Source organism: Maylandia zebra, linkage group LG17 (assembly GCF_041146795.1).
Source record: "Maylandia zebra isolate NMK-2024a linkage group LG17, Mzebra_GT3a, whole genome shotgun sequence".
NCBI lineage: Eukaryota > Metazoa > Chordata > Actinopteri > Cichliformes > Cichlidae > Maylandia > Maylandia zebra.
The window spans coordinates 27,740,672-27,759,593 of record NC_135183.1 but is presented as its reverse complement, the minus strand read 5'-3'; the positions used below and the strand labels follow the sequence as shown (position 1 = coordinate 27,759,593).

Sequence of the window (18,922 nt, the reverse complement as noted above, 5' to 3'; positions counted from 1 at the left end):
CTCTCAGCAGCCAACCTTGAGAGGGCACAGAGGTAGCTGGGTGTGTTCCAGCCCCAGCCCACCATCTTTCAGAACACCAGTGTTGGCGTGAAACATGTGCCCCCTTTAGCCTCGCCTCCCCCCTTCTGGTGTTCTGCCAAGTTTGAAATGGACTCCCTCTCTGCTCTCCACTTGGTAGTAATCTTCATTAGAAACTGGCTACTGTTTCAAGATGAAGTGAGGTTTAAACTCCAGGTTTTTAGTGCTACACTTTATAATTTCTTCCGTGCTTCAAGTACAAAACACGCCTTTTTGTCATCCTCTTTTACCTTAAGTATGTGGCAAGGTATGTTGTGAAAACTGCAGTATATGTTCACAGTTAGAAAAGAAGAAGAAGTGGTAAACGAAGAATAAACTAACCTGAAAAGCAGCAACACAGAGAAGAATCGAAAATAAATAAACTGCTGCTGCAGTTGCTTCATTGACTGATTAATCCCAATATATGAAACTAAACTATATACAGAAGAGTGACCAAGGGGAGAAAAACAGAGAATTTTGCTGGTTCTTTCTGCTAACATGTAAGGATGTGGCGGATTTCTTTGCAAATATCACAAATCTTTTGGCGTCTCAGATAATAAAAGTAAAAATACATGTGAAAAATATCCCACAGCTATCCCACAAATATCGCTATTGTTTGACATTTTATAGAGAATAAAATTCAGAGATTAATCTCACGTGTCCTACCTTTTGTAGACCTTTATATTATTTTCAGTGAGAACAGCAGATGCAGATGGGATGAAATAGGGACTGCTTGATAGCAGGTCCAGTCATTTATTTCAGTTCCCCGACGGTGTTGACAGTTGGTGCTAGTAATAAAAACACAGAGACTGTATCTCTAGCAGCCACCAATGATTTGTGCATCCTTCCAGATCATGGGTGGTAGCAAGAAGGCTTACCCTTTACACAGATAATGCTCTTTTTGCAATCAAACTGTGTTTCAGTCCATCTTCATTTCAGGCAGACATTTACTCGCTAAACAGTTCCTCTTCATTTCCAGTAGAACAAACACAATATATTTCTGTCAAGACAGCCAGATTCAGTTTAATTATGCGTGGCTGACTTGTTGATGCATTCATTAATTTTGTAATTTTGTGTCTGATTGTCTTGCGATCCACTGATGGCTTTTTAAATTGCATTGTTCTGTCCACTGCCTGCACCAGGATACATGTAAATGACCCCATCAAAAGAAGCCATCTGTACACAGGACCGTGTGTTTGTTGTTTTGGTCTTGCTTTTCTCGCTAGCTAAATGCCCATAATGTAAACTCAGACTGATGTTTACATGGTATACTTTTGAAATGATTTTATTCAATCAAAGATTATTAGAAAATCTTAGGAACTGCATTAGTGCTGATGGGCACTGAGCTGACTTGATTAAAGCTGTTCCCAGAAGATGACCCATGATGTCTTTAATACACACATTTGGTTGGATTAACCCTGATTGATAAAAATGATTCATTTCCCTGCCTAGTTAATGTATTTAGCTTCTCTTTCATTTAGTCCTCTGCATGAATTCAAGAGCTTACATGTGCACTTATTCTTGTTGTCTCATTTCTATTCTGTTTCTTCTATTTCATATTATTTTTCTCCTCATCTTTAATGGTGGGCACCAGTTCCTTTCATCTATGTTGTGCATGGTTTTCTTTATGCGATAACAAATTTTAAACAGTTAGCCATACATGAAATGAAGCCCCACAGCACAAAGGACACCTTATTATCGCAGTACCTTTTAATCTCCAAGTGCGTCATATCTCTTTCCTCTTTCTCTTTCCTGTCAAAGTTATCTTGCAATGTTTTATTCGCACATCTGCACCAAGGGCTGTGGAAAATGACACGCACAATAAATTGGCTGCCCTCAAGCCTGTCGTGTTTATCTGTGTATGAAACTGCAGGGGCCCTTTGGACCTTTTTTCTTCAGGCTATTGCATATTTGTGACGGAAAATAAAATTTTCAGAGGAAATCTTTATTCATTTTTCCAATATGTTCAGCTAGTTTGAAAGGACTTACCGTTAATGTATGTCACGTAAGAGTCGGTCATAAAAGGAGATAATTGTATACATGACAAAAGCCTTTCTGGCACTAATTTGTGCAGATTTAATATTTATATTTTAAAGCTGTGCGATTGGAAGTTGTAACTTGATATCGAAATTTAAGCTCCTATTTATGCTGCATGGTACATATGTGATGTGTCGGAACAGTTACTCTAAGCCTTTATAGTCTATTATGTCTCATTACCATAACCATAAAGTTTTACAGCTGTGTCATTTTATGCTTTCGTAGGGTTAAGTATCATCATTACTCATCACCCCATTAATTATGGATAAAAGGTTAAAGTATGTTTTCTATATGCAGAGTCCCCTTGTTTAGTAATTTGCTCCGAGTGCTATGTAAATATTCACTACATGCAAATAAAAAGGAAATCATTCAAAGGATGCTGCTTTTAAAACCTGCCCTGCATTAGTCATCTGTTTCATTAGCTGCATTTTCTTCATACTGTATTCATCAAGGCCAAATTTTTATTCTTTAACAGTGTTGTGGGAGGGCATTTAAGAACAAAGTGTTTACAGTAGCACTGCAAATGAAATCATCCCAAGGCAGTAAGTGATGTAACGCCGCAATTCAATATTACAATACCAAAACACAATTTAAGATCTCCCGGCCTGCTTAGCCAGCAGCATTTTTATTCTTTTGTTTTAGCCATACTTATTTGTCCCGGTTTAACACGGAACCCTGCTGACTACTGCAAGGAAATTGGTTCTCCAGCGAGGTGCCTCAAAAGGCCCGGTGTCTCCTTCCTTTTCCAGAGTTTTCCTTGATGTAGAAAGACAGTTGAGCAAAGAAAGTACAGCAGCAAGTGAAGCCCATGCTTCAAACAAGACCGGAGGTGTGCTTCAGGGGTAGTTCCCCTTTAGTCTCCTGAAGCACTTTGCCTTACTTTTCTTCTTCTTTCACTCTCTGGCTGGGCACTGTCACTCCAATATGTAAGTTTGATAAAGGGTAAAGGAGTCATCCAGTTTCTAAGAGATGGGGGTACTGTATAGGAAAGGGATTTAAGGGTGTGGTGAGGGGGTCTCGATGGATGATGAAAGGAAGAGCAGAAGTAAGATGTGGAGGCTGGAAGGACATGGAGGTTAACAAAAAGGGGATACGGTAAAAAGGAGACATAAAAAAGCAATTCATGTAAGGTGAATGGGAGTAAAAGATGGTTTAAACAAAGGTGGACAAAGTGGTGAAAAGGATGTAAAAGTTCATTGTCTTCAGTGGATTTCAGAGTTTGAGTTCAGAGCAGGTGAAGTGCACTTCCAGAGTTACTTGTTGTAAAGTTATGAGCAGCAGACTGTCAAAAAGATGAACCAGCGATCAGACGGGCACAAAGATTTCCAGTGTCAGCAAGGAACATTAGCCATCACACAGTGTTTGGTTTAGTGCAGACAAAGACTGCCCTAAACACCCGTGTGTTGGTGGTACACTTTAGGCATTGTCTGAGGGCAGATTTATAAAAATAAATAAAAACAGAAAAATAAATGAGGTAGAAAATTTCAAGACACACTATCTTAAAATGTGAAAAAAAAAAAGAAACATAATCCCAACATAGTCAGGAGAGTATGCACAATAAAATGCTGTTGTGCCCTTCAGTAGAACCCAACCGATATATTGGCTAATATTAGCTACTTGCCAGTATGTTGGTATCAGCATTTCTAGCGACACATAAATTAAAAAGGAAAAAACCAAAGAAGATATGGAAGAAACACTCTTTAACCTGGTTATCAGCATGAAACAGTGATTTTCCTGATGTTGCATCACATGCTTGAAATATCACAAAAGCAACAGCATTGTCACATCATCTTAGTAAGATTCATGAAAAGCTATAACATTTTAGTGAAACCAATTTGTATATCTGATAAGGAAAGAAAAGATCAGCTAATATGTCTATATATTTTTAAATCACCAAATATTGGTATCAATTTTAACAATGCAGCAGTGATCAGGCTTTACTATGGATCAGGTAGATGGCTGCCCTTCCCTGAGCCTGGTTCTGCAGGAGGTTTCTTCTTATTAAAAGGGAGTTTTTTTCCTTCCAACTGTTGCTAAATGCTTGCTCAGAGGGGGTTGTTTGATTGTAGGGCTGTTCTCTGTACTAAGGTAGGGTCTCCACCTTACAATATAAAGCATCTTGAGGCGACTGCTATTGTGAATCAGCGCTTTATAAATAGAACTGTATTGATCTGAAGGCCCCGAAAACACAGATAAAGACACTTGCTGCTATGGAAGCACGGTGGTGCAAACATGCTATGAAGAAGACCCTCTGCCTGTAAATGGAGGGACAACATTGTTTATTGTACACAAACAAATATAAAATATAATTATACATACTAAATTTCCTAAATCCTAACTGATCCATGCAAAATGCAATGTGTGCTCTAGAGGAACGGCTCTAACACTGCCTAAGCTTTGTCTGAGGTAATGAGGCCTTACATTTGAAAGCCGTGGTGAGGCGGAAAGACGGATTCAGAGGATGAAAGAGAGTCAAACAATCCAAAGATTTTCCCTAATAGCACGCTCTCGTGATCTTACCATCAGCTGCCTGCACTCTGTGGCTTGGCCACCTGTGTGTTTACCCTCAGGTAAACTTTGGCTTGGCTTTTTTGCATTAATGGAAGTGAAGGATGAGGTGGACATATTCAAATAGGAGAATTTTACCTTATAGTTGCACACGGGGACGGACAGCAAGGATTAATGAGATGATAAAAGGGGTTATTGAGGAAAGGATTTTAGAGCTAAATTCACACACACGCTTAGGCATGAACCTCCTAGTTGTTTGTTTGCCTGTTGCAAGGCTACAGTGGGGCAAAAAAGTATTTAGTCAGCCACCGATTGTGCAAGTTCCCCCACCTAAAATGATGACAGAGGTCAGTAATTTGCACCAGAGGTACACTTCAACTGTGAGAGACAGAATGTGGGAAAAAAAAATCCATGAATCCACATGGTAGGATTTGTAAAGAATTTATTCGTAAATCAGGGTGGAAAATAAGTATTTGGTCAATAACAAAAATACAACTCAATACTTTGTAACATAACCTTTGTTGGCAATAACAGAGGTCAAACGTTTACTATAGGTCTTTACCAGGTTTGCACACACAGTAGCTGGTATTTTGGCCCATTCCTCCATGCAGATCTTCTCGAGAGCAGTGATGTTCTGGGGCTGTCGCCGAGCAACACGGACTTTCAACTCCCGCCACAGATTTTCTATGGGGTTGAGGTCTGGAGACTGGCTAGGCCACTCCAGGACTTTCAAATGCTTCTTACGGAGCCACTCCTTTGTTGCCCGGGCGGTGTGTTTTGGATCATTGTCATGTTGGAAGACCCAGCCTCGTTTCATCTTCAAAGTTCTCACTGATGGAAGGAGGTTTTGGCTCAAAATCTCACGATACATGGCCCCATTCATTCTGTCCTTAACACGGATCAGTCGTCCTGTCCCCTTGGCAGAAAAACAGCCCCATAGCATGATGTTTCCACCCCCATGCTTCACAGTAGGTATGGTGTTCTTGGGATGCAACTCAGTATTCTTCTTCCTCCAAACACGACGAGTTGAGTTTATACCAAAAAGTTCTACTTTGGTTTCATCTGACCACATGGCATTCTCCCAATCCTCTGCTGTATCATCCATGTGCTCTCTGGCAAACTTCAGACGGGCCTGGACATGCACTGGCTTCAGCAGCGGAACACGTCTGGCACTGCGGGATTTGATTCCCTGCCGTTGTAGTGTGTTACTGATGGTGACCTTTGTTACTTTGGTCCCAGCTCTCTGCAGGTCATTCACCAGGTCCCCCCGTGTGGTTCTGGGATCTTTGCTCACCGTTCTCATGATCATTTTGACCCCACGGGATGAGATCTTGCGTGGAGCCCCAGATCGAGGGAGATTATCAGTGGTCTTGTATGTCTTCCATTTTCTGATGATTGCTCCCACAGTTGATTTTTTCACACCAAGCTGCTTGCCTATTGTAGATTCACTCTTCCCAGTCTGGTGCAGGTCTACAATACTTTTCCTGGTGTCCTTCGAAAGCTCTTTGGTCTTGACCATGGCGGAGTTTGGAGTCTGACTGTTTGAGGCTGTGGACAGGTGTCTTTTATACAGATGATGAGTTCAAACAGGTGCCATTCATACAGGTAACAAGTGGGGGACAGAAAAGCGTCTTACAGAAGACGTTACAGGTCTGTGAGAGCCAGAGATTTTCCTTGTTTGAGGTGACCAAATACTTATTTTCCACCCTAATTTACGAATAAATTCTTTACAAATCCTACCATGTGAATTCATGGATTTTTTTTTTCACATTCTGTCTCTCACAGTTGAAGTGTACCTCTGGTGCAAATTACTGACCTCTGTCATCATTTTAAGTGGGGGAACTTGCACAATCGGTGGCTGACTAAATACTTTTTTGCCCCACTGTAATTATAACCTGCCAAGAGCCTGTCAAAAATTAAGAATTAGTGACTTCATAAAATAAAACGATAGACAGTAATAGCATTCATACTGAGCTGCCTTTATCTTTTAAGCATCCATTTATACCTGCAGACATGCCAAAAACAGTACATCTGGCAGGGTATGTGTAAAAAGTCGAAGGCTAATCAGCATGCCGGTTACCAGCTTAGGGATTTGTGGCGTGTTATTTGTTTGCATAAACTGCATGATGACACTAGTGCATGACAGCCACGAGAGGCACATGTCTTTAGGAAGATACTTGTCATTTTTCATCATTACCAGTGGAAGAGAAGTTGATCCACCACTGTGATCTCTAGTCACCTGAAAGCTCACCGAATTCCACAGTAAAGTTTTTGGGAGGAATTTTAACTAGGTTACTAGATGCTGGCAGTGTACATAATATTTGTCACTTATATATCCAGATTGGTTCTTTTAGGTGAACTGTAATGATTTGGAAATAATAATTATTCTTTTAAGTGTTCATATTAAACAAATACGCAGCTAAAGTTTGACATTTTTGAAATTACGTTAATCTTGTTGTTGTTGTACGCTGTACGACAGGATCACTATTACCTTCATGTCTTCCTGTGAAGAATGAGATTGGTTCAAGGTCGTTAGCTTGGTTTATAACAAAGATTTAAAGCAGGGTAAATGCTTAGCTTTATATAAAAGATAGATGTAGCCACTGTGACCCTCACATTTGTTTTTATCCTGTTTTTGAGTCTTTAAGTGTGACATTTTGACAGTGTTCAGCTTGTTTGTTTGTTTTTTTTTTTAGCATGACAATGAGCAAGGTTTGGATGTGAAGCAAAGGAAACTGATCACTCATAAGTTATTTTAATCCTTTACAAAGCTGCCAAATCCATTTTGCTGTAGTTAGGATAATAGTTTTTTTTTTTTAAGTAAGTTATTCTATAGTGAATATGAATTTAAACTAGAGACTGAGACTATAAACTCAGTAGGGTGGGTTTTTACTGAGGTAATGCATCAGGAGAGAAGTAGTCATTTTCTCTGTACTGTGCAAAAGTCTTGAGCCTCACGTCATTTCTTTGTATTTTGCTAGGAAAATGGAAAAGAGATAGAAATAAAGTATAGAAGTATAAGTTCTAACAAACTGGAAAGTCAATATTTGGTAAGACCACCTTGACATCTTAAAGTCTCTTAGGCAGGCTTTCTTGTAATTTAAGTAGTCTTTAGGACGGATTTACAAGGCTTTTTGAAGGATATGCAACTCTTCTTTGGATGTTTGCTGCCTTTTGATTCCACACTGCTTTAACATTGTTAAGGTCCAGGGTGGGGAGGTCAATCCATGACTATTACATTGTCCAGGTTTGCTTTCACTGCATCGGCAGCAAGTTAAAAATTTGAAAATTAAATCATTGCCAATTAGGCCCTTTCCAGACATTTGACTGAACTTTTATGCATTCCTAATTCTATTCTAAGCCCCAAACCGCGACAGAGCCTCCACCATGTTTACCAGATGGCATTTGACCCTCACTTTTGTACTTCTCTCCTGATATTGTCCATACTTACTGATAGCTATTTGGACCAAAAATGTTTACATTTGGATTAATCACTCCACAAGATCGATTGCCACCGATTTTCAGTTCCGTCCTTGTGTAATTTGGCACTCCTCAGCCTTTTTTCCTCCCTGCTTTCTTTCGTTGAGATTGGCTTCTTGACAGACACCCTTCAGAACATTTCTGATGATGCTTCAACAAACAGCAGATAAACAGACAGGTCCTGTGTCAGGTTTTTTCCCTGTTTCTTAAAGCCATGACTTTCAGATGCTGCTCATCTGCTGTAAAGCCTGGAGAACTGTTGCTCAAAACCACTTTACAAAATACACAAAAGTCTGTTTACAGTTTATTTTGCTTTTAATGATTCGATCTAAACCATAAACAATCTGCCTTTAATTCAAGGTCTATCTTTAATCTGGCTATTTTAAACTAGTGCAGCGGCCCCTTGGAAAGAATACAGGTTCAAAGCACTTGAGCAGTGGATTCATTTTTCAGATCTACAGTCTGTGGTTGTATTTTGTTTAGTATGCACAGCCCACACAGCAACACAAACATATGTTGAAGTTTTAATATCTTGGCTTTAATGTAAGCGACTCGTGATTTTTATTTTTATTTTTTCTTCTTCTTCTTCTTCTCTGAAATGACAGTGGGCACAGAGAGTACTGTTAATGCTTAAACGAATGAGATTGTCATCTTTCTTGGTTGTACGACAAACAGTTGTCAAGAGAAAGCTGAAGTGGTTTAGCTTGCGTGTGTACGTTTCTGCCACAAGGTTAGAAGATTGACTTTGGTTCCATACATCTTATGTGCGAGCCCTTTTTATCGATTTATAGCAGAACGTATAGAAACAGTTGCGCCTCGTGTGGAGAATGATTGTGGCAGAGAATGATGGAGAATTTGTGAGGACTTGTCTGGATGGAGGGATAGTGTTTTGGTGCGAGGCAAAGGAGCTTAAAGCGTGTGTGTGTGTGTGTGTGTGTGTGTATATATATGACTAAGCAGGAAAGGTGTTTTTAGCTAAGGGGGCAGGCAGTATTTCATCAGTCATGTTGCTCACCCCAAATCACAGATTAAAAACATCTTCACCACAGGGCCACCCCACCCGTCTCTGAGCCTGAGCTCTGCAGAAGGGAAGGAGGAGGAAGCGAGGCGGGGGGTGGGGTGGGCAGGGATTGGGGGTGATACAAAACCACAGCATTACTAAATGAAACTGCTGATAGCTTGTCATCTTTTACGAGTCGAGTTGCAGCATTTGGAAACGACAAATAAATTCTTTAATCTGCTCATTCGATTGTGCGTTAATTTGTTCCAAAATGAACCAGTCATTCATTACTAACAGTCCTTCCAGATCTGTCTCTAAAGTCTGGCTGAGACATTTAAAAATGCAAAATCCAATGCCCGTGTCTTACACATCAAATCTAATGATTGATGGTGGATTGACAAGTAGGCAGGCACTGCAGGCAATAATGAGGAGCAGCTGTACAGCAGAATCTGTGTGTGTGTGTGTTGTTGTTTTTTTTTTTGCTTTCGTATATAGTGTGATGTCAGGACGATCAGTGTATGTCTTGTTTGTCTCGGAGATAAGATGGATATCCTGCAGTTTGACCTAGATGTTTATCGGGGTGTCAGGCGTGAGTTATGTATCGTGGCGCAGGTTAAAATTGGCTATGCTAAGTGACTCCCTGGTTCGGTCTAAATGCTGCAGGGAGGAGACTACAGTATGTGTGAGTAAGTCGCAGGATATTGAGTGCAGTTAGGTCATTTGAGGGGACAATGCAGTGTGTATTTGTTTGCAGATACGTCTGACTCGATTAGGGGGACTTCTCATTCAGGATGCATGATTAGTGTTTAAGAAATTCTAGCTACTTGTTAGAGGTTTGCTTTTCTTTGAGTATTAATGTTTTTTAAGCTCTTTAGTTGGTTTGAAATCGTCTTCCCTGCATGCCTGGAAATTCCTTGTACTTTGTGTACTTATACAATTAAACCAGACTTCTTTGTCTGTTACATTAATGTGTCGTCTTTTCTGTGGATTATGCTAGGGGGGTGGGGGTAAAACCCTACATTTCCAGCCCTTATCATAGCTTCGGCCAATTCGAGCAGAAACTCAAATATCTCTCCCTCTCCAATTATTTCATATACCAATTTTTGCTAACGGCTTGCAGTATTTGCAAGCTGTTAACAACCTTTCCTCTTGTCTTTTTCTCCCCCCCCCCCCTCGGCATCCCTTACCTCTCCTCCTGTCTTTGTTCAGGCAGTGTTGTAGCTACAGTGTCCCTTGTGGAAGTCCTGTCCTGGTCCACTTCTATAAATACTTTCAAATGATCTTGGCCATCAGTGTCTCCTCCTCCTACTCCTTCTCTCTGTTTTACTGGAGGCTTTATTTTCTTTATGTTCTTGTTAATGTTTGAAAATAGACAAATACTTTGGAGAATATGCACAACAACTATGATACTACTGAACTATTGTATGCTATAATTTAAAAAAAACCCAGATGTTTCTTAATTTTAAATATATTTATTGTTAGTCTTTGGCATTTCATAGCTTTAAACTGTCTGACAGTCAAGTATATTGTAATTTAAACATCATGACCTTGAATTACTCAGGAACATGATATTTGAGCTGCAGTGAAACGATGCAAACTTCACTGTAAAAGAGAAATTCTCACGTGTCTGTTTGGCTTTAAAGCTAGCTGTTGGACACTTTAAGTCTTGCAGAAGGTTGACTCAACAGTTCTTCGTAACCCTTGGGTGCTGACTGTCCTGTGGCCTCATTTTTGCCTTTCCTGGGCCATTTTCCCTTCCCTGCCAGTGTGAATGCGCTGATGTCTTCTGTTCTTGTTCTCATAAATGGGACATGGTCACACAGGGAACAGAAAGTACTAAACAAAAAGATGAGATTAAAAAAAAGTCAGTTGGTCCTTCAGTCCAGTCTTTTTCTACTTCTATACATGAACAGTAATGTTAATCTTTTGGCAGTTAGAAAGTTTATAATGACTTCTTAGAAAGGACAAATAAATAAAATAACCTTATAAACTGCAGTAGCCAGTGTTTACACACTTTATAGGTTCATAGTGTCTTAGATTAATGACCCTGTAAACTAGGGATGGGCATTTCAAGTAACATCATTATTCTTTGAAGACTTAACACCCCTCTAATATAATTGGCCATAGTTGCGATAGACTTGCAGCATGCTATCTTAAGCTGGTGGAGTTCACGCTGGATGTAATTTTGTTCATTTTAAAAGCTGTTAAATGGCTCTCGCTGTGGCCCACACGTTTTATTGGTCTGGGGTCTGGTAGTTAGCAGAGAAACACATTCTTCTTTTTTTATTGTTAAACAGTAGTCCAAAAACAGCTTCTCTATGTGTTACCGCCACCTTTAAGTGGTAGAGGTAGGAAAAATATAAACTCACTGACCACTTTATTAGATAGAACTTTCTACCAGGTTGGATAATGTGAGCTTTGTGACGTGCTATGTTCAGGGTGTGTTGTGGTCTTAAAGGGATGGACATTATCAGCAACAATACTCATGCAGACCTTTACACCACCACCCTCAGTGGGAACTGATACAACACTAGATGGATTCATACGTTCATGTTGTTTATGCTTAATTCTGACCATCTGAATACTGCAGCAGAAATTAAGACTTACCAGACAAGCCAACATTTTTCCAATCTTGGTGAGACTGTTCTTATTCAGGAGTGGTCTTCTGCTGCTGCTGCAACAAGCTGGTCTTCTGCCTACCTTGGCTGTAACAAGTAGTTATTGCACTTACTTTTATTTTCGTATAAGCTCAAAGCTATCCGTTGAAATACTCATACAAGCTAATCTGGCACCAACAACCATGTCACGTTCAAAGTCACTTAAATCCCCTTTCTTGACCGTGTCTGCATCAAGAAATACGTTAACTGCATATTTATATTAACTAGCTTTTAAGCAGGTATACCTAATAAAGTAGCTGCTGATTGCATATTTAAAAACAAATAGTCTCTGAAATAATGCATTTTTGTATATATGAATTTGAAAACATTTATAAAAAAATGGATATAATAAATCTTTAAATTTGAAGGCTTTATTCACCGTATGCAATTCCTCCCTTAATCTAACACACATGAGCTTTTCTGTTCCATACACACTTTCCCCCCCTTCAGTTTTGCACACAATCTCAGCAGCATATACCTCTGCGAATCTCAAATGCCTCTTATAGAAATACATCATCATTCAGAAGTTCTCCAAGGGAACACAAGGAGACCATAAATAATACTTATGAGGACGAGGAGTGAGATTCAAATCCCAGGATAGTATTAGAGGGAGATGGCCAACGCTGAGCACTAAGTCACCAGGATTCCCTAGCACATCTGATTTTACTCTTCTGTCATGTATTTGTGAGTCCATCCTGAGGCAGTATATCTGTCACTCGAGTGAAGCTCATTAAATTAAACCTTGAGTCAAAGAGGGAAGAAAAGACCGTAGGAGAGAGCTGTTGCTTTATTAGCACAGCGCTCGAGGGTTGAACTCCCAACCGAATCTATCATTAGGCTACTCTGCATAAAACAATAGAGCACCAACCTGCTTGTTTTAGTGGTTAAGTGACACTAATTGCTTATTAATTGAAGTATTTGGAGAAAACTGGATGCAAACGAATACGAAAATAAATAAATAAAGCTGTTGTGTTTTTATATTCACCGTTTCCATTTGAATCTTCATCTGAAAGAGATTCCATGAGCGTTCACATCATCATGTATGAAAGGGAATAAAAGGAGGAGGAGGCGTCTCAGTCAATGAAACATATCTTCTCCAGTACAGGTTATACATGTATAATTCAGTATGTGAACCGAGCCTTTTTTTTTTTTTTTTTTTTTTTTTTTTTTTTTTATAAGACTAAGATCCTCGCATACTCATGAACTGAAGGCCGTTTCTGGGGCACCTTTAAATACATAAATTCTCTGTTGCATGCATACATATCTTTTTAGTTTCATACTGGTTGATGTAGATATTCTACAGTACAAGCACCTTTATACCTGCTCTTTCCCTTCACCTCTGCTCTCAGGCTTATTCGTTCCCTTCTCTCTTCTATTTAAAAAAACAACAACAAAGAAGCCTTTGGAAATATAGTAAAGTTCATGTCATAGGATCCAAAGACAAAAATTTATTAGTGTAAATGTTTTTCTACAGAAGTGCTTCATGCACTCAGGTATGACCTCTGACAACCAATTATCCATTTAGCGCAGATCATAGTGCCGCTGGTTAATCTCTGTTTTTCCTCTGACATGCATTTGTACAATTGAGCAGCCAAACAATTTTTGACCTTTTTAAGAGGGACGAGGAACGTGCTTAATGTGGTCTAAGCTGTCAGGAGCGGCTGGAAAATGTGGATGTAATTTGATGGGTTTTTCCTTCTTTTTTCCTCCAAATGATAATTTGACTCAGTCATGCCTTTTTAAAAAAATTTTATTTTATTGTTCTGGCTCTGCGAACCAAATAATGTTAAACCAATTTTTGGCATCTTGCTGTTCTTTTGAGTAGCAGCTGTGCTCACCTTTAACTCCTGCAACTGTTTTGTCTTTGGCCAGGTATTGAATGTCCACGCAGTTCCCGGAATACGCCCGGAGGCGTGCAGGTGGCTGAACCCTTTAGTGACGAGGCCATGCTGTTCACCAAAGAGCTGGTGCTGCAAAGGGAGGTAAGCAATGAAGTGGAACATTTTGGCCCCAGTTCTTATTGTTTCAAAGCCCAGCTCCATGTTGGGCACTTTTGATATTCTGCTGTTCTGGCGCTTAACTTCCTCTGTTTCGCTCTCTTATTCACAGTCTGAGTTTCAGTATCCACTTTGCAGCATTTTAGTTTCACACTCACACTTTAGTTTTACTTTACTTTGAACATAAGATCATTTTGGTTCAGAGATGTGAGAAGAATGTGTGTTGTGCTTTAAACAGCAGATGGGAGAGCAGCTCTTTTAGCTGAATTCTGCTATCGAAAAATCCAAGTTTTTCCTTCCTTCTGTCAAACCTAATATGAAGGCAGTTTGTCCATAGATAGGGCCACTAGCTTTAATAAGCTGATTAAATTGTTTACTCCCAAATGAGCTTTATTACAGGTGCATTAAAGTGTTGGCAAATCTCAACAAGAATTTTGACAGAAGTGGACACAATCCCAATCCACTACCCTCAAAAGCACCTACACACACACACACACACACACACCATCCTCCAGTGCTTATTCCAGTTTACGGAAAACTCACCTGATAGTGGATCAGTGCTCCTGGGCTTTAGAAAACTCCATCCACTGTGTGCCTCTTCATTCACATGCTAATAGGTTTTTATAGGAGGCAGTGAACGGACCAAAGCCATGATGGAACTAGCTATAATCCTGCCACCACTTATCCAGAACACACACACACACACACACACACACACACACACACACACACACACACACACACACACACACACACACACACACACACACACACACACACACACAGTCTCTCCTCTCTCTCTTTTTTTTTTAAACTACTCCTCTCTATTCTTATCTCAGTCTTAAAGGTTTTTTTTTTTTTGCGTAGGGTGGCTAACGCCACTGTCCTCTGATGTTTAATTGTAATGAAAATGGAGCCAGTAGCCACCGTCACAGGTGGACCCGTGTGTGTGTTTGTATGCGTTTGAGAAACCTAGATTTTTCAGAATGCCTGGACTGTTGAAAAAGTGATGCAAACAACTGGGGAATTTGGTAACAGAAGCGCAGAAGTCGAGGAGCAAGTATATGATCTGAATTTTTATTGTTTTTTACAGATGCATGTATGATTAAATCTACAAGAGGCACACTGTCTTCGGAGATTACGTTTTCTTTACAGATTAAATTAAAGTCCCCCTGGAATGAAAATAGAGTTTTTAACCTCGTTCACATATCCATATCCCCCCCCCCCCCCTTTTTTTTTTTAAACTCCCCACATCTGAACATTTTTACCATCAAGCTGCAGTGCAGGTGTGCTGTTTTGGTGCTTTCCTGCACTCTCTGTCCAACCGTGTGTGTGTGTGTGTGTGTGTGTGTGCGCGCGCGCGCATCTGGTTCATTGACACCGTGGACATTTGTATGCCCAAATGATGCCAAAGTCAGCTGCCTATCAAAGCTGTTTTAAGACATGAAATGCTTATTTTGGTTGGGGAAGAAAAATTGACTTTGAGGATTTGCCATCATGTACATAACCTCATCCATCCATACATACAAGCTCGTGCACACACTCTGACACACATTTTCTCCCTTGCCAGTCATTGGTGGTGTCAGCAAGTTTTTCACAGGTAGGTGGGAGTTAGCAGGAAAGACCGAGCCATATAATGAGTCTCGAGCCCAGTGTGGGGGCCGGCTGTTTGGCTGGCTGCACCGACCTCCTGTTTGGGCTAACATGAACACAAACCCAGTCAAACTCTTGAGAGGGACACATTCAATTAGCTAACAATAGAGTTAAGCATTCACACATACGAAAGCTGTCACTTATTAGAAAGAAAGTTAGTAGATGATGAATCACTGAGTAGAAAAGTATTTTAATGACGCAGTCTCATGATGTCTCTTGAATACCTTGAGGGGAAAAAAATCGTTACATTTCGGTGAACAAATTGGCTCAAGTGCACATCTAGCTGTTAGAGAACACATGTGAGAGAAAGCTGGAATGAAGAGGTGACAGGAAATGGAGTCGCTTTATTGAGGCAAGTGAGTAGCTACAGAATTAAACCGATGATAGACAGAACGAAGAACTGGTCCTTGCCCTTGAATCCATCTTTTTCTCCATCTTTCCCATCCCTGCAGATCGCAGCGAGTCTAAATGAAACTGGTTATTAAGGTGTGTCTCACTCCAACGTGAATGTGGATCATTTGATTTCATTAGCATGAGATTCTGCTGTTGGTTCATCTCTGAATAGCATCTGATTGCAGCGGCTTTTGAGGCTCCTCCTAAGGTGGCCTCACGTGAATACCATTTGATTTTGGGTCTCGGTGGCGCAGTCATTTGCATTCATAAAATATTTTTCCTGCTTACGCTGCTCGACAGCCAATTTTAGTTTTCTAGGGCTTTGTTGAGCTAACGATATGTTGACTCAGTGGCCACTACGTTCTCTCACTCCGACACCTCCGTTTTTTGCTCTAATTAGCTATTTCTTTCTCTTTGTGGCCTTGAAATTGAGTTTGGTTGCTGGAATGAGCACGCAGTGCTCTCTGTCTCTTTTTTTCTGTTGTACCACTCTTCTGGTCCCCTTTCAAGAAATAAAATAAATCCTTTCTTGTCTTCAGCGTCCAGTTTGAAATCTTTGCCTGACATTTGCTCCCAGCTTTTTCTCTGCTTAACGCCCATTTCCCTCTACCCCCTCCTTTCCTCAATTTATCTTTAAACTGCTACACGGCTATGTTTTAATTTCTCTTGATACAGACATGCATAATTAATGTGGCACCCAGTGAGGGGAGAGGCCTTGGCTTCCATCTTAGTCTATTTACCCCCTCACCACTACAACTACCGCTGCCACCATCGTCACAGATTTGCCTCTGTGTCTCTCAGTTGTTTTCTTTAAAAAAAAGAAAAAGATTTCTTGCGCTTTCTGATTCCCCTTGTTTAAAAAATAAAAATAAAAAGAAGACTTTTGTGTTTATCAGCTCTGTCTTCCTTTATCCCTCTCCCTTCCTCATACTCTGTGTAGTGTTAATCTCTGACAGACACTGCTCCCGTTCCCAGCGTGGGACCAAAACAGCAGCATAGAATTCTGGGCAAAAAAAAAAAAATGCATCGGTAAACAGCACTCCCCAGACATTTCCTTTTTCTTTTCTGATGTCTTCCATTTAATTTGTCTCACCTCCCACCTTCCATTGACAAAAAAAAGGGAAAAAAGTCAATTCACGAGTCGCTGATTTTTCTTTGTTGTTTTTGCGTGGCATCTTCAAAAGCTCAACCTAACCAGGAGGCAGGGGAACGGAAGAATTTTACTGCATTGACGTTGGTTTTCTGGGATGACTCAGCTAGTCTTGGGATATATTTAGAGTTGTAGTGTTAATAAACAAGATATTAGTTAGTGAAATAATATTTGAACCATCTCGGTGGCTCATTAAAATGCTGCAGGCCCAGTGATCATTCCAGTGAGATGGCTGCCGTGTGATCATCTGCTTGATACATTAGATGATGCATTGTATTTTAAGGCTACTAGCTCTTAGGCTCTGAGGATTGAACCATTTGTTTCTGTTAAAACGCATCTACTTGTGTTCTTTTTTTCTTCTTCTTTTTATTTTATCTTTCAGTGTGTTTGGAGTAATCAACACAGAAAGGATCCCTGATTGGAACTGTTGGTGTTGCATAACTGCCTCACCAGGTGGGAGAGGAGGCAAGAATAAGACGGGAGGGGGGTGCAGGGATGGCGTGTTTGAGCAGGGATAAGAGCAGGCTAAGTGGACAGTAATATGTGATGCTCTCTTCTGCCTACGTATACTGTCACTTCTATTGACCTCATTCAGTCTGGGTGTTCTCATCTAGTGTATACCGCTGACTGCCTACTCAATAACACTTACCTCTGTTTTGCATACATTTTAATAGCCTTTTCTCACATATATCAAGTTGAGAAAAACATGCACATTGACATAAAAAAGGTCCCTATCGTAGTGTGTAACCTCTCTGCCAAAAAAAAAAAAAAATCATACTCTAGATTAACCTGAGGTGAATAAGGAAACACACACCCAATATCAGTGGTCACAACCATGTGTATTGCCAGAGCCAAAGCCTGGAGAAAAGCGAGGGTTGTGCCAGGCAGGGCGTCCCACATAACGTCTGTGCCATCCTCCCTGGCGACTTCTTGGGAAACCAAAGTACCTACCATAGTTTCAGTAACCATCCACAATAGATACAGCATTCAAATACTACAGTTTTATTCACTCGGATGAATTGCCTTCTGTTTGACTAAACCTGAAATAACACACAGTAAAAGCTACACATCATTATTCCAAGTGATTGCACATCTTCTTTCTTCTGAGCTTGAATTACTAGATACTTTGCAGTTTAAGAGAAGCCTTATTTTCATCTTGTACTTGAGCTGTATTTGACAATAAAAAATAGCTGAAAACATAGGAAGATATCAGTAATTTTAGCAAAAGAAATTTGAAAAATGAACCAGCTCTTTAACATCCAAAGTGCTCACACACACACAGACACACACACACAGAGCACTTACTTCAGTTTCTGTGTAGGGGTTCATTCCCTTGGTTTCACGTGGTGTCGCATGCGGTCCTAAACGTGGCCCCCTCGTGCCTAAAAGAGGTCCCCCAAACCCCCCACCCGCATTTTCCACCTTGTGACACGAGCACTGTGTGCATCAGGCTGCCATGGGTGGGGGTTGGCAAAGGCTGCCTTCAGACCTGCAGGAGGTTGTGTTGTGGAGCGTTGATGAGTCACTGTGCCAGCGTGGCAGCACAGATGCCTTGCTAATGCCTGCCTGTGCAGATCTCTCTGCTTTAATAACTGTTCTTGGTGAGCATTTTGATTAAATGCTAATAAACCCAATGCCTTTGTAATATCAAGAGGATTTTTGCCTTCTGCTCGCGTATAAAGGCACACTGTGGCAATTGGTTTATTGAAGTGTTTCTTAGTGTGCCTTTTCTATTTGTCCCTGTACATCTGTGATCATTGCAACTGTGACCACTTAATTTAGCATTCCTCACACATACAACCCCTTCGTGGATCTGACCCCATTTTTATATGTCCTATTTTGCCACACAGCGCCGCAGGACACCATCGAATTTCTTCACGTCTTCCATGCTCTCACATTGATTTCCGATCAAGCTTGAATTATTTTGGCGAGAGGTCGATTACACAAGTGCTGGATCTCACAGCCTTTGACCATGTCTGCTCCTCTCTTG

The 18,922-nt window shown here is 40.4% G+C and overlaps 1 protein-coding gene across 1 annotated transcript in view; it reads left to right on the top strand.

The window, feature by feature from the left end:
* snd1 (staphylococcal nuclease and tudor domain containing 1) overlaps positions 1 to 18,922 on the top strand; it is a 177,454-nt gene that overhangs the window by 48,370 nt on the left and 110,162 nt on the right. The window contains exon 16 of the mRNA XM_014409598.4: positions 13,612 to 13,721. Within this exon, the coding sequence (XP_014265084.1) occupies positions 13,612 to 13,721 (110 nt within the window). The remainder of the gene's footprint in view (positions 1 to 13,611; positions 13,722 to 18,922) is intronic.